The sequence below is a fragment of the Stegostoma tigrinum genome, chromosome 27 (assembly GCF_030684315.1).
Source record: "Stegostoma tigrinum isolate sSteTig4 chromosome 27, sSteTig4.hap1, whole genome shotgun sequence".
Classification (NCBI taxonomy): domain Eukaryota; kingdom Metazoa; phylum Chordata; class Chondrichthyes; order Orectolobiformes; family Stegostomatidae; genus Stegostoma; species Stegostoma tigrinum.
This window is the reverse complement of record NC_081380.1, coordinates 18496575-18512247: the sequence shown is the minus strand read 5'-3', so window position 1 is coordinate 18512247 and position 15673 is coordinate 18496575. Positions and strand designations below refer to the sequence as shown.

At 39.9% G+C, this 15673-nt stretch overlaps 1 protein-coding gene across 2 annotated transcripts in view; it reads left to right on the top strand.

Annotated features, from left to right (window-relative positions):
• galnt17 (polypeptide N-acetylgalactosaminyltransferase 17) overlaps window positions 1-15673 on the top strand; it is a 339355-nt gene that overhangs the window by 307731 nt on the left and 15951 nt on the right. Inside the window, exons 9-10 of one of the 2 annotated variants that reach the window (XM_048557604.2) lie at window positions 3-98; window positions 7974-8009. In XM_048557604.2, coding sequence (XP_048413561.2) covers window positions 3-98; window positions 7974-8009 — 132 coding nt within the window. The remainder of the gene's footprint in view (window positions 1-2; window positions 99-7973; window positions 8010-15673) is intronic. The other variant, XM_048557607.2, reaches the window with a different exon arrangement.

Here is a 15673-nt window from a genome sequence, read left to right as displayed (position 1 = left end):
AGGTGCATAACAACAAGGCAAAAGATTTTTGCCTAGATCAGGGTCCACCAGAAAACCACACAGCCATTCTATATCCATGTCATGGGATGTCCCCTCAGGTAGGCAGATTCATTATATTGATCCCACGTTAATGATACCAATGAATTGCTGCACTCAGTCTATCTTTTACAGTGCTACGAATGAATCGTAAACACCATTTTTTTCCCTATTCTGTACTTTGAATTGTGGACCGAACCAAGAACTGTGGTAAGTGTTGCTGCTAAAAAATAAGTCACTGAAACTCATTGTGAGCTGTGTTTGTACTGTTGCCTTATTCAAGCAACGAGAGGAAAACATCTAAGATGCCATGGCATCATGAGTGTGTGCAGAATAAGCTTCCTCCAGAGACAGATTTCTGATCAGATTGTGCAATCAGGACCACTTGTAGAGACCATGAGTCATCGGCACAACTACACCTCTGGCTCCTGGTCATTTGAACAGACAGTATGTGAACAATATAGCAGTAGAAACCATTAGACCATACTGGAGAAGTGGTCCTCTCTCTCTCTTCTCTCTCTCTCTGTCTCTCTTCTCTCTCTCTGTGCAGTAAAGCTATCAAGATCTGGAGGATATTTAGTTATTATTGCCCACCATTTGATTTAAGCTACCAACCCAGTGACTGAAAGACTGAATAATGAATGTGCCTATTTCCTTGTGTCTGCATTAAAAACTTTGAAGGAATAAGAAGGTCAAAACTGTATTCAAAACTCCAACTGATGTTTAACAAGTGTGTTCTAGAACTTCAACATAACCTCCTAGTTCTCTGTGCGCTTACTAATGTAGCTCAAGATACTGTATGCTTTATTTACTTCTCTCTCTATTTGTCCTGCCACCTTCAATGATCTATAGATGGATACACCCAGGTCCCTTCTACTGCTGCATCGTGTTAAGTATTGTACCCCTTAGCTTCACTGTCCATGTTCTCCCTACCAAAATGTTTCACCTCGCACTTCTACATTGACTTTCAACTGCCATTTACATGCTCAATCCACTAACTTGTTTATATCCTTATGGCATTCTACAGTGCCTTACTTAAGTTTCCTTACAGTTTACAATGCTTTGAAGTTTTATGTCATTCACAAACTTTGAAATTGGTGTCAGGAAGTGGAATCATATTGAGAAATTTCCCAGCTCCTGACTTAAGTTTCTAAAGTGAAAATCCAGCCCTTGTTCTTTTAAATGCCTGGCTCATTAAGATTTAGATGCGAGGTCTAGATCTGAGGTCAAATGTCCCTTGTCCCTCCTGCCAACAAAGATTATTTCCTCATTTTCTTCGCAATATCAACTTTGTGTGGCACCATCTCTTCTGTGTTACCGAACAATTGATTTCTGGTTAAGTGCTTCTCAGTTATGTGTAAGTTAGACATATAGGTATGGAGTTGATAGACTGGTATTCGTACGTTCTTGGATTGGGGCAGGGTTATTCATGCTGTATTCATGCTGCAGGCTGTTACAGCAAATCTAAATATTTTCAGAACATCATGACTTTAAGACTTAGTGATCTATTGCACAAGTAGATTACAACAGAGCACCTAGAATTGAATATCATTATACAAGATTTTTTCTGATCCATTAACAGCAAGTATCCCATTTAGGAATTTCCAATTCTCATTCACTTTCCATTGTGCTCAGCCGAGAATTCACAGATATAGCCTCAAAAGGAATACAAGACTAGTCCCAAAGAATTCATCAAACTATGATGGCTTTGCTTTTGTCATAGCTTGAGCACTCTGTTCCCTGTTATGAAAAGACAGGGCCTGAAACACTCTTACATGTGACTTTCTTTAATGGGAGGATCAACAGGTCTTCCATTTTTATCATTGATATTGTGCAATGCTGAAGAGAGCTTGTATTGTGGAACGTCATGCATTTTTCATGGAGTTGTTACATAACAAACAACACATGGGGAGCAAGGAAGCTGGTAATGTGACAAATATTTCCAATAGTGCATTTGTTTAAATTGTGATTGCCTCCTTGTAACTTGGTTGACCTTGAGAAATCACTAAAACTTATGCAACATTGAGGTCACCACTTTCTTTAGTGCTTGAGTCAGTTCTTTGTACTTCTTACCCAGTTTTAAACAACTACTCCAGCCTTTCTTTTGTTTGGGCCTATAAAATTACTACTGAGAAGACATTAAACCTTTGATGCTATGGAAACCTCATATGTTTTGCATGGTCTTGGTTTATGCTATTCTTGTTGTAAAATGGTTTTCATACCTTCTTAAATTACCTGAGCAAATAGTGGAACCCTGCAGCAGTGCTGGTCTTTCTCATTTTTCTAGTGGTAAGTTCCCTTATGGGGCAGATATACTAAAAGACCATAGGAAAAATACGGATTAAATCAAATTTGAATTAATGGTCAGAAGTCTAGAGCAAACATACAAGTAATTTGTAACCTAGTGTTACTTCTATAGCATGAATAAAAATCCTCAAAATTTATCAGAGTGAAAAGCAATATCTGCACTGGTATTATTCTGCGTTTGGATGTGTTTAGAAAGCAATTTTGAGTTCACAGCTACCTACATTAATACCTTCAGGCTATTCTTTTGAGATTAGCAGCCAAGAATAATCTGAAATTCCATTATTAGAATGGCATTAAAATGGTTCTAAAATCAATTAAACTGCTAAAGAAATGTGTTATGGGTTAATTTGAACTGAAATGGAGATAAAGTAACATTCAGGATAATTAGTACATCAGAAATGTTCACAATTGTAATTCATTATGTGGCTCTCTAATTATTTCCTCTTCTGTGTGAAATGAGTTCTTATACCAACTTTTAATTATAAAGTTTAAAACAAGAGGATATTCAACTATCACCTATGCTGAAGGTAGGCTCCACTTCGGAGGTTGATTTAGCAGCAATAGCAGAGGAAGGTTCCATTGAAGCATTCAGGTGCGTTATGGATGATTATGATTGAACAGTGGCAGTAGTTTGCTTGTGATGCTCGTTTGAAAAGTTGCTGCAGCCATAACAGGTGGAATGGCCTCCAACTTCACAGCAACACCTCTGTGATTTCGCATAGGGTGAGATTAAATGCAGACTGATGCATCATTAAGTTCGTACGAATGATTCCAAAATACATTTCCTTGTCATTTTAGTTTACAACATTGTTCCCATGCTAACCTTTCTGTCCATGGCCTGCTAAAATGTTCCAATGAAGCTCATTGCAAGCTTGAGGAACAACACCTCTTTTGACACAGCACTCTACAGCTTTGTGGACCCAACACTGAGTTCAACAAGTTTAAATTATAATCTCTGACCCCATTTTACATCATGAGCTTTTCTTTGTTTTGCTTTTGTGGATTGACTTCATTTTGTTACTTTCTTTATCCTTGCATGTTGCATTAAGATTGTTTTTGTATAACCGTTCATGCCTTCATTTGGACACAATGTCTCTTCCTTTACTATATTCTTAACTACTGTTTTTGCTGTTGCATGAAATGCTTTATTTTCAACTTCACCTGACATCAATTTTCTCACAAACCATCTTCAATTTACTTGCAACCTCCCACCTACCCAGCCTACAACCTCATAGATTTCCATCTTTCTTCACTTCTGATGTTATTTGTCATGACCAGTGTAGTCCATAATAACTTTTAGAGACAAGCTTATGATATCATCACTTTCTCATAACGTCACCTGAAGGTATCAAAGTGTTTTATATCATTTAGTCTGAGAGCACTTGAAAAATGGCATGTTACTAGAAGCATGCTGCTTTCTCTATAAAATAACAACCTAATGTTAGCTCAAACATTGATGTGCCTTTGAATTTAATGTTTGTAGCTAACATCCAGCTGTAATAAGTATCTGTTGGATTCTTCAATACTTCAATATCCACACCCAGGTTCTGATGTTATGAGAGACAACAAGTGTTGTTGCATCCAGGTGGAGGTAAACTCACATTACGGTTAGCCGTGGTAACCAGATATAAAACTGCAAAATCTTGATGATAGAGACTTAGAAAATTAATTGAAGACCAATCAACAGAGAATTCACAATGAGCTGTGTCATTTTCTGTGAGTACAGGCAGCTGCACACATCTGTACATAGGACATTGACAATAAAACCAACAGCACTTTATTTTGGGTTCTTTCATGATACCAGAAATTTCCAACGTTGCTTTAGTTAAAAATAAAAGAGGTTGAAGTTAAATTGCTATCATCACTGAAGGCCACAGATCTATAGTCAAGGACAATGAGTAATCTATTCATTTCTCCTTTTTGAAAGGAAACAAATATAACTAGATGCGGAAAGAACATTTTCTTGTTAAAATTGAAGGTCAACAGTCCTGAAAGCATTACTGCAATGTATCCCTAAAGAAAATAGGCTTTAAAACACAAAAAAAATGCAGTTTACTATGCTAAGATGGCTTAACAAAGTCCAAACATCACTTTGGTCATTGGTTTTCATTCTTCAAATCAGATTTGACACAATGAGAAATTTTAAGATTGACATAGTGTTGCATCTGGAGAATGGTGCAGCCCTATTCAATGATCGTCCAGAGAAATGCAGCATGCACTTTCAAGAAAAGCTTTGAACAGAAATTCACAAGATGGAGTGAAATGGAATAATTTGGTAGGTCACTCACCACACAGATTCGTTTAGCTCCATCGCATACTGTTTGAAAGAATGGTGGCACCATAAGTATATGCCTAGACCCAAGGCCTCAGCCTCACAGCATCAGGGATCCGCATTTGATTCCAGCCTTGGGTGATTGTCTGTGTGAAGTTTGCACATTCTCCTGGTGTCTGCTTGGATTTCGTCCCACTTCCAAAGATTGGCAGGTTAGATGGATTGGCCATGTTAAATTGCTTTGTGGTGTCCAAGGTTGTGTAGGCTAGGTTGGATTAGCCATGGGAAATATAGGGTTGTGGGAGTAGGGTGGGGGGGATGAGGTGCTCTTCAGAGGGTCAGTACAGACTCAATGGGCTGAATGGCCTGTATCTGCACTGTAGGGATTCTTTGATTCTAAAAGTTGTTCACCGAAATATATCAACACTGGAAGAAGTAAATCCAAAATTGTCTGGAGTAAGATTCTTTTTAAAGTTACATGTGAAGCATTGGTACTGATCTGTCCATTTCACAGAAAATTCCCAATAGCACAGAACATTTAGGACGATATTTAGATGGTCTGTTTACGATAGTTACTATTGGGGTCTCAGTTAGCAATTGCTCAAGAAGGCAGCTCACTACCACTTTCTCCAGAGTGATTAGGAACAGACAATAACTGATGGTCCAGTCAGCAAAGCCTACATTCCGTGCTCAAAGACAAAAACATTGTTTCACTGGGAAGAAGGTACAATGGAAACATTCCTTTGATCTTAAACAATTAAACCAGTCAGTCTTGTTACCAAACAGATTTCCAAACAGGTCACATATCCTGCTTAAGAGATAATGGGAACTGCAGATGCTGGAGAATCCAAGATAACAAAGTGTGGAGCTGGATGAACGCAGCAGGCCAAGCAGCATCTCAGGAGCACAAAAGCTTTTGTGCTCCTGAGATGCTGCTTGGCCTGCTGTGTCCATCCAGCTCCACACTTTGTTATCACATATCCTGCTTAATTTCACTTTAAATCTAAAGACACAATATAAAAGCATGGCAATCTTATAAACCTCATAATTATGACAGTTCCTTAATGTTTTACACCAGTTAGCCACATCCTAGAAGTGTTGCTCCTATGCAATTATACTCTTTTATTTCTCCACTGCAATGAGGAATTTACTATTTAAGGTACACTTCTAGATTCAATATCCTATTCACAAAATATAATTACTATTCTACAAGAAATAGCATCTGTCACAAAATGACCAAGTTTCCATTAATGCCTTGCTACTGTCTCCTGAATTTTATTTTCTAACATTACGTTATTTCTTCTAAATTGGTCATGATCAATTTACAGTAGAGAGAAAGGCCCTTCAATTCATATTATTAATTTTGGTTTAGTGTTTAATGATTTGGGGACGCCCTGACTATTTAAGTTTAGGTCTTTTACTTTTGTGCATCATATTGGAGCCGTTACTTAAATACTTCCAGGCTTTGGCCTGGTCAGCTTAAACATGCTATAATAGAAATAGGGTACTTGCTATTTTATTTCCTTAGTTGTGTTAACATGTCCACATCCAACCATTCTCACATTCTGGGGAGGAAGTGGGAATCTGGGGTAGAGGGAGGGTCAATTATATTCCTCCTGATCTCACAAAGGAAAACAAAACATCTAGCCTCTACAGCCTCTCTGGGGTTGCTAAATGTCTAACTTAGATCCATCTGGCAGAAAAGCTTCCTGCCTCAGGCCTAAGTCAAAATTGCAGTTGGGATCCTAAAAACATGATTAATACTTGGCTTAGGTGTCCAAGGAAGTTTGCCACTTCCTTGGATATCTCTGCTACTTGCTAGGAGAAGCAGGTCAAAATGATTTCAGAGGGGTCCTAATAACAGATAAATAAACTGAGCATTTGTTGTTCGCTGTTTTCACTGGGGAGGTAGGATTAAAATCATTACCCTAGTACACTGATCTCAAGGCATCCTATCAGTCTTTGCCTCGCTGTCTGGGGAACATCTGTTACTGGTATTGTTGCAACCATTTTGCTGCTATACATGAGTTCTAATCTTTCACAGTTTTTTTAAGCAAATGCTTCTGAAAATCAATGTATGTAGTGTCTACTACATTCCTCAGGTATACTCCACATGAACGTACAGAAGCCAGCTGAAGAGCACACATCACATATATTGCACAATGTAATCAAACAAGAAATATATTTTTAACTCCATATCAGATAATCATTATTGAAAGGCTGTGGCTAGAAGGGCAACATCATATGTATATTCTGGTAACACCCCCACATTCAAATCATTCTGAATTATAGTCTAGTAGATCAAATGACCAGTCCTAATCTCCAATGAGAAAGTTTACTACAAGCAAGATATTACTGACTCTCCATGGTGAAGGGGAAGTGCTTTCCATCAAAGACATGTTATATTTGAAGCATATGCCACTTAAGGAAGAAGTAAGTTATGTACTGTCTTATCAGAACTCTCGAGGGCATATTCAGAACAGTTGACTGAGTAGGTTATGTGTGGTCATTAACCTGAAACATTAACTTTGTTCTTCTCACCATAGATTTCCCCTGACCTGCTGAATATTATTAGCAGTTTCTGCCCTAATACAGAACTTCCCTTTTGTTCTTCTTTTCATCCTCCCCCTTTCATTTGCTTATAACCTATTATATTTCTAAATAAAAACTGAAAGAACTGTGGATGCTGTAAATCAGGACAAAAACAAAAACTGCTGATAATGCTCAGCAGGTCTGGCAGCATCTGTGAAGGAAGAAACAGAGTTAACGTTTCAGGTCCGGTCACCCTTCCTCAGAACTAGAGGAACCAGATATGTATAATCCTGAGGACCCTAGACAGAAGGGAAAAACTGTTCCCTTTGGTGGAAGTATCAAGGCCAAAGTAAGTAATTTAAGACAATTGGCAAATGCAGCAATAGGAAAACTTATCCATACCTTGAGATTTTAGGATCTGGAATGCACTGTCTGTTATTATTGTAAAGGCATGCTCCATTGAAGATCATAAAAACAAATTGGATCATCATCTGAAAGGCAAGAAAATTGCAGGCCTATGGAAAACATTAGGCACATAGATTTCTCCATCAGAGCACAAATACAAGGAATGGAATGGCCTTCTTCCTCGTTGTAATGTTTCTATGATGCTACATTTCAATATTTTTGACTGACCTGAGAGAACTAAATAGAAAGTAAGTTAACAATTATTTGATTAAATTTGAGGAAAATATATTACTTTGAGTAGTGTTGTTGTTGAAATTTAATATTCTCTGCTTCAAATACAGTCACCTTAGGGACTGTTGGAATTAGCTGGCAATGCGATAGAGCAGTCATAGTATTTAGTAATCCTGTTCCTGTTTCCCAGGAGGAACATCAAACTTTAATCAGATCCAGGAACAAGGTAAGAAATTTACCATTTTGCAAAAAGCATTATGAAACCAACATAAAATAATAAATTGATGTAAAAATGTTCTAGACAAGATAATTAGATTTTATAGAGTTGAGCTTTCTGCTGCTACCTCTTGTATTTTCTGACTCTTTGTTGCTGTTCTTCATATTGACAGATTGATAGAATTGTCACAGTATTATTGTAGAAGAGAGTGTTTAATTTTTCTTTGTCTCATCCCTCTCTACTTCAGGCCCTTTGGACGAAACAAGGGAGGGAGGGGAAAAAGTAATTAATTCAACCTGGATGATGGGCTAAATGTTCTGAAGGCACAATTACACGACACAGAGACAAGTGTTCTATCCTTTATATTGGGGAGACTAGGTGACCACTTTGTGGAAATCATACATCTGTCTGCAAAAATGACCCTAGCTTCCAGTTGTCTGCCACTTCAATATACCACCATGCTGATCGGCCAACACCTCTGTCTCAGGCTTGCTCCAGTGCTCCACCAAGGTTCATTGTAAGCTGGAAGAACAAGAACATCTCATCTTCTGCTTGGGGACCCTGCATCCTTCAGGACTCAACACTGAGTTCAATAATTTTAGGACCTGAATGCTTCTTCCATGCATTATACTCACTCCCATGTCCCAGGTGCTGTCATTACATAGGCAGCATTCGGCACAGACAAACCATTTTTACCTACTTATAGTCCCTATTAGCGGCTCATCTTTCTCCCTGGCCTGCTGTTACCCATTGCTTCGGTCTGCCTAACTGTTTTTTACTTGTCTGGATTGCATCTCCATCAACTGCTTACTTCCTTACTTACTCTTCCCCACCCCATCCCCTGTCTTCAGCATATGTACCAGCTTTTCTTAGCTACCAGCAGTTTGAAGAAGAGTCACTGGACCCTCGATATGTACTCTGCTTTCTCTCCATGGATGCTGCCAGGTCTGCTGAATTTCTGCAGCAATTTCAGTTATTTTTGTTCTACTCTGAGTTCAGGCTTCTCCATGGAGAAGACAAGAGAATGTGGCATTGTGGTTAGTTTTTGCATGTTCTGGTGAAGATCAGACACAGACATCCTGAGCCAAATGCCTCCCCCTGTCAAATCAGCTTTTGTAGTTGCTGTTTTCCCCAGGTTTCCTGGACCTACACCAACGCAAGCACCCAGATGAAGCTGACTAAGGAATTGAAGTTGACTGCAGAGTGTGCAAGACCAACATTGTAAGGACTCCAGCAAAATGTTCCTGGCAATCATCCAGGCAATTTTTTTGTTTTTAAAACAAACAAAATGGATAACAAGTCAAGAGGATGAGCCATTTTAGATCAAAGCCTCTATAATGGTGCAGGCAACACCACTCTCTCACAGCAGCTACGTTTCACTATAATGTCTGAATATAACAGAGCCAATTGGCTGCTGTGTCTGAAGTAGCCACTAAGCATGAATAATGCTGTCCAGTTTGAATTGTTACAGACATGCACATGAGATTTAAAGTAACTGGACCTGAAAAATGTCCAGGTGAATATTTATGAAAAGACTCTGGTCCCTTGCCTTGTATGTGTCCCCTTTTCCCATCCCTTGTTCCCCCTTCCACATCCTCTGCACTTACTCCACCAGCAGCAGCTTGTTACAATGATCTCCGTTCCCATTTATGTTTACAAAAAAGTCATAATCTTCAAAACTTCAAAGATCTTCTACTCATTTTCCCTGTCCCAGTAGAAACATCCCATTCTGCATCTTTTCTGTGTAACTGCAATTCCTCACCACTGTTATTATGTTAGTGACTATTCATTGTACAGTACTAAGGCCTTAATATCCTTCTTTTAATGGCAAACATCTAACTGTGGTTTCCCTATTGCCTTCTCTAAATCACACATCAGTTTCTTGCTTATATATTCATTGCTAATGTGTAAAGCCTGATAACAATTTACCTTTTTAAAGAATAATGCATTTGTTTTAGTTCAGTGGTTACTTTGAATATTAGCAATTAGTTTTATGTAGTTTATGTATTGTAAGTATCTGTGAAACTTAATTAGGGGATTTTTGTTTTGAAGAAATGTTTCAGAATTTGAGCTTTTCAACAGTCATTCACATTCTTGCCTCTGATTGACAGTCAATCACATAACATTTCGGTTGTGTGGGGTTCTTGTGAATTTGATTCCTGTAGAAATGGAAGTTATCAAAACTATCACAATGTGAACTAATGAACGACATCCTGAACTATATTCGTATTCTAAGAACACATGAGCTGACTGACTTTGTTCTTGGATGATGTTTTCTGGAAGTAATTTCCAGATAGCTGCCTAGAATGAAACAAGTGTATTTAATTCTGATGCTTCTTTCTTCAAGTTCCAGCTTTCTCTGTCCAAATCGAAAGATTTGGTTTATTCATAAAGTTAGCCTTTGAACTATGTCATAAGTATTCATCAATGATGTTGATGCGGTAGAGTCATAGAGTCATACAGCCGAGAATCCAACCCTTTAGTCCAACCAGTCCACACCATCCGTGTTCCCAAACTAAACTAGTCCCACCTGCTTGGATTTGGCCCATATCCCTCAAAGCCTTTCCTATTCATGAACTTATCCAAACATCTTTTAAATGTCGTAACTGGACATGCATTACCACTTACTGTGGCAGTTCATTCCACACATAAACCACACTCAGATTTAAAAAGGACATTTTTCACACATTCTCCTTGCATCTTAAAAATATGTCTGCAGGTTTTGAGCTCCCTCACTCTAGGGAAAAGGCCCTTCTTATTCACCTTACCTGAGCATCTCATGATTTTATAAACCTCAATAAGAACAAAGAACAAGGAAAATTACAGCACAGGAACAGGCCCTTTGGCCCTCCAAGCCTGTGCCGATCAAGATCCTCTGTCCAACCTGTCATCTATTTTCTAATGGTCTGTGTCCATTTGCTCCCTACCCATCCATGTACCTGTCCAAATATATCTTAAAAGACGCTAATGTGTCTGCATCTACTACCTCCGCTGGCAACGCGTTCCAGGCACCCACCACCTTCTGTGTAAAGAACTTTCCATGCATATCTCCCTTAAACTTTCCTACTCTCACTTTGAACTCATGACCCATAGTAATTGAATCCCCCACTCTGGGAAAAAGCTTTTTGCTGTCCACCCTGTCTATACTCCTCATGATTTTATAGACGTCAACCAGGTCCCCCCTCAATCTCTGTCTTCCTAATGAAAATAATCCTAATCTACTCCACCTCGCTTCATAGCTAGCACCCTCCATTCCAGGCAACATCCTGGTGAACCTCCTCTGCACCCTCTCCAAAGCATCCACATCCTTTTGGCAATGTGGCGACCAGAACTGTACACAGTACTCCAAATGTGGCCGAACCAAAGTCCTATACAACTGCAACATGACCTGCCTACTCTTATACTCAATATCCCGTCCAATGAAGGAAAGCATGCCATATGCCTTCTTGACCACCCTATTGACCTGCGTTGTTACCTTCAGGGAACAATGGACCTGAACACCCAGATCTCTCTGTTCATCAATTTTCCCTAGGACTTTTCCATTTCTTTATAGTTTGCCCTTGAATTTGATCTTCCAAAATGCATCACCTCGCATATGCCCGGATTGAACTCCACCTGCCATTTATCTGCCCAACTCTCCAGTCTATCTATATTCTGCTGTAATCTCTGATAGTCCCCTTCACTATCTGTTACTCCACCAATCTTAGAGTCATCTGCAAACCTGCTGATCAGACCACCTACACCTTCCTCCAAATCATTTACATATATCACAAACAACAGTGGTCCCAGCACAGATCCCTGTGGAACACCACTGGTTACAGGTCTCCAATTTGAGAAAATCCCTTCTACTACTACCGTCTGTCTCCTGCTGCCCAGCCAGTTTTTTTTATCCATCTAGCTAGCACACACTGGACCCCATGTGACTTCACTTTCTCCATCAGCCTGCCATGGGGAACTTTATCAAACACCTTACTGAAGTCCATGCATATGACATCTACAGCCTTTCCCTCATCAATCAACTTTGTCACGTCCTCAAAGAATTCTATTAAGTTGGTAAGACATGACTTTCCCTGCACAAAACCATGTTGCCTATCACCGATAAGCCCATTTTCTTCCAAATGAGAATAGATCCTATCCCTCAGTATATTCTCCAGTAGCTCCCCTACCACTGACGTCAGGCTCACTGGTCGATAATTACCTGGATGATCCTTGCTGCCCTTCATAAACAAGGGGACAACATTAGTAAGTCTCCAGTCCTCTGGGACCTCACCTGTGTCTAAGGATGCTGCAAAGATATCTGATAAGGCCCCGGCTATTTCCTCTCTCACTTCCCTCAGTAACCTGGCATAGATCTCATCCGGACCTGGGGACTTGTCCACCTTAATGTCTTTTAGGATACCCAAAATGTCCTCCTTCCTTATGTCAACTTGACCTAGAGGAAGCAAACATCTATCCCTAACCTCAGCATTCATCATGTCCCTCTCCTTGGTGAATATCGATGCAAAGTACTTGTTAAGAATGTCACCCATTTTCTCTGACTCAGCGCATAACTTTCCTTCTTTGTCCTTAAGTGGGCCAATCCTTTCTGTAGTTACCCTCTTGCTCTTTATATATGAATAAAAGGCTTTGGGATTTTCCTTAACCATGTTTGCCAGCAATATCTCATGTCCTCTCTTAGCCCTCTTAATCCCTCGTTTCAGATTGGCTCTACATTCCCGATATTCTTGCAAAGTCTTGTCTGTCTTCAGTCGCTTAGACCTCATGTATGCTTCGTTTTTCCTCTTGGCTAGTCTCACAATTTCACCTGTCATCCATGGTTCCTTAATCTTGCCATTTCTAGTCCGCAGTTTCACAGTAACATGTCTCTCCTGCACGTTAATCAACCTCTCCTTAAAAGCCTCCCACATATCAAATGTGGATTTACCTTCAAACAGTTTCTCCCAATCTACATTCCTCAGATCCTGCCGAATCTTGGTATAGTCGGCCTTCCCCCAGTTTCGTACTCTTCCTTTAGGAACACTCCCATCTTTGTCCATGAGTATTGTAAAACTTACGGAATTGTGGTCACTATTTCCAAAGTAGTCCCCTGCTGTAATATCAACCACCTGGCCAGGCTCATTCCCCTGCACCAGGTCCAGTATGGCCCCTTCCCAAGTTGGACTACATACATACTGCTCTAGAAAACCCTCCTAGACACCCCTTACACAGTTCAGGTCACCCCTCAACCTCCTACATTACAGTGAAAAAAGTCCCAGCCTTTCTAATCTATTTTTATATCCCAAACTGTCCATTCCCGCAACATCCTGGTAAATCCTTTTTGAATCCTCTCCGGTTTAATAATATACTTCCCGTAACAGGGTGACCTGAATTGCACATAGTACTCCAGAAGAAGCCTCACCAACGTCTTCCACAACCTGAACATGATGTCTCGGTAGTCTATTCAAAGGTCTGAGCAATGAGGGCAAGCATGCTAAATGCATTAACCACCCTATCTACATGTGATGTGAATCCCACCGTTGGCTCCTTGACATTAATCCAATTTCAGCTTATGTTTGGAGATGATACAAACCTTTTGATTTGCACTTTGGCAGCTGCTCCAGGACATTTCTGAAATTTCTTTCACGGGTGATGAAACACTTAATTAACTTGTTGTATCTCAATTACAGTTAAAGCAGCCGGGCGGAAATTGCAATCAGAATCACCTCATCATTAATGTCAGGCTCTGACAAATGGGATAGCAAGATGATTACAACTTAGCTAACACTGCCATGAGCATTTTAACAGCTTGAATAGCAATGCAGGGCCACCTCCATTTGAGTGAGATTACACATTGTACGTAACCTGAGCGCATTCAAAATATTCTATTTCCAAAGACAAACTATTGCTGTTTTATGATTCCAGGGTATTTCACTTGCGCATGTTAACTTAAGAGATGCTATTTGTGGCTTAGTAGGTAACACTTTTGCCTCCAAGTCATAATTTTGCCTCTAAGTCAGACAAAGGGGCAGTACTCCAAAAGCTTGTGATTTCAAATAAACTTGTTGGACTATAACCTGGTGTCAGTGACTTCTGATCTTGTCCACCCCAGTCCAACACCAGCACCTCCACATCAAATTATTAGATCATTGCTTTGTGCGGGGCCTGCCTTTGACGAATTGGCTACTATGGTGCCTACCTTTCAACAATTGCTGCATTTCAAAAGTACTGTGTTGACTGCAAACCATTCAGAGGTCATGAAATACATTATCATAACACAGCATGGACAGCAAAACAGTTACATTACTTTGTTTGCATCTCCAATTGTTTGGTTATGCGCAATGGATGTTAAGGACTGAATCTGGATGTCTTCTAGTCTTGCATCACAACTGGAATAAACCTACCACTGGGAAATCAACCACATTTACACATTCTCTTTTCTCATTCCCAATTCATTGAGTCTGGGAGTGGGCACAGAAAGCTACCCCACTGAAGTTCATCATACAAAAGTGTGATGGGTTCTCCCATTGCAGCATTGAATTATATAGACCGCCTGGACCATCGGCAGGCTGCTCCGCAGTCACCGTCTGCCCCATTATACCTTAACAGAGGTTCTAAGCATTGCATGTGTACCTTGCATTTAAGGGAGTTCATCTTTAAAAGCTTCATGTCCTGTATTTTTACAATGTTGCAATGCTGCCTAGCAGTTAGCTCGCTGTAGGTTCGCTAGCTACGTACATAACATAGATCACCTTTTTTGTAATGTCTGCTTCATAATTTAAAATTTGTTTTACTACTTTAAATAAACTAACAGATGGGGCCGATTAATCACAGACGAGTGATTGATCATTAAACCAATGGGTTTGATGGTCAGAATCGTCTTCCCAGAGTTGAAATGCCTAACACTAGGGGGCATGCATTTCAGGTGAGGCAGGAAGTTCAAAGGAGATGTGAGGGGCAAGTTTTTTTAAAGAAGCGGAGTTGTAGGAGTCTGGAACGCGCTGCTAGGTGTGGTGGTGGAGGAGGCAAACACAATAGGGACGTTTAAGGGCTTTTACATGAGCATATGAATGTACAAGGAACGGAGCGATATGGATCAGGGGCAGGTAAAAGGGATTAGTTTAATGTGGCATCATGTTCAGCACAACATCAAGGACAAAAAAAGCCCATTGGTGTACTGTTCAGTTCTATGTTCTATTACCGTTAAAATGTGCATGATGGGGCTGTTGTAGCATAATGATACTGTGCCTGTCTTTGGACCAGGAGGCCTGGATTCAAGTCCCACCTGCTACAAACCTGTGTAATGATATCTCTGAACTGGTTGATTAAAGACAACAAAAATGATGTGATGAATAGCAGTGGTAAACATTGTGACTAGAATTGTGTCATTCAAATAAGTATCGACAGAATTCATAGACCACCTTCTGAGCAAGTGTAGAGAAAATTGCTCGTGATGTGATTTTTCACGTGGAGCAAGCAAAAAGAAAAGTTCATGATTACATTCAGCCCTATGGAATCTTTCCTGGCAGGTTCCAAATACAAACTTGCTGGTCAACACAAGAACTAGAGCACTCAAACATTGCAAGATCTATGGAAGGCATGGCCTTCTGTGTGCACCAAGGAAATGCCCAGCTTTCAATCAATTTTTCATAGATTCATAGAATCTCTACAGTGTGCAAACAACCCCTTTGGCCAAT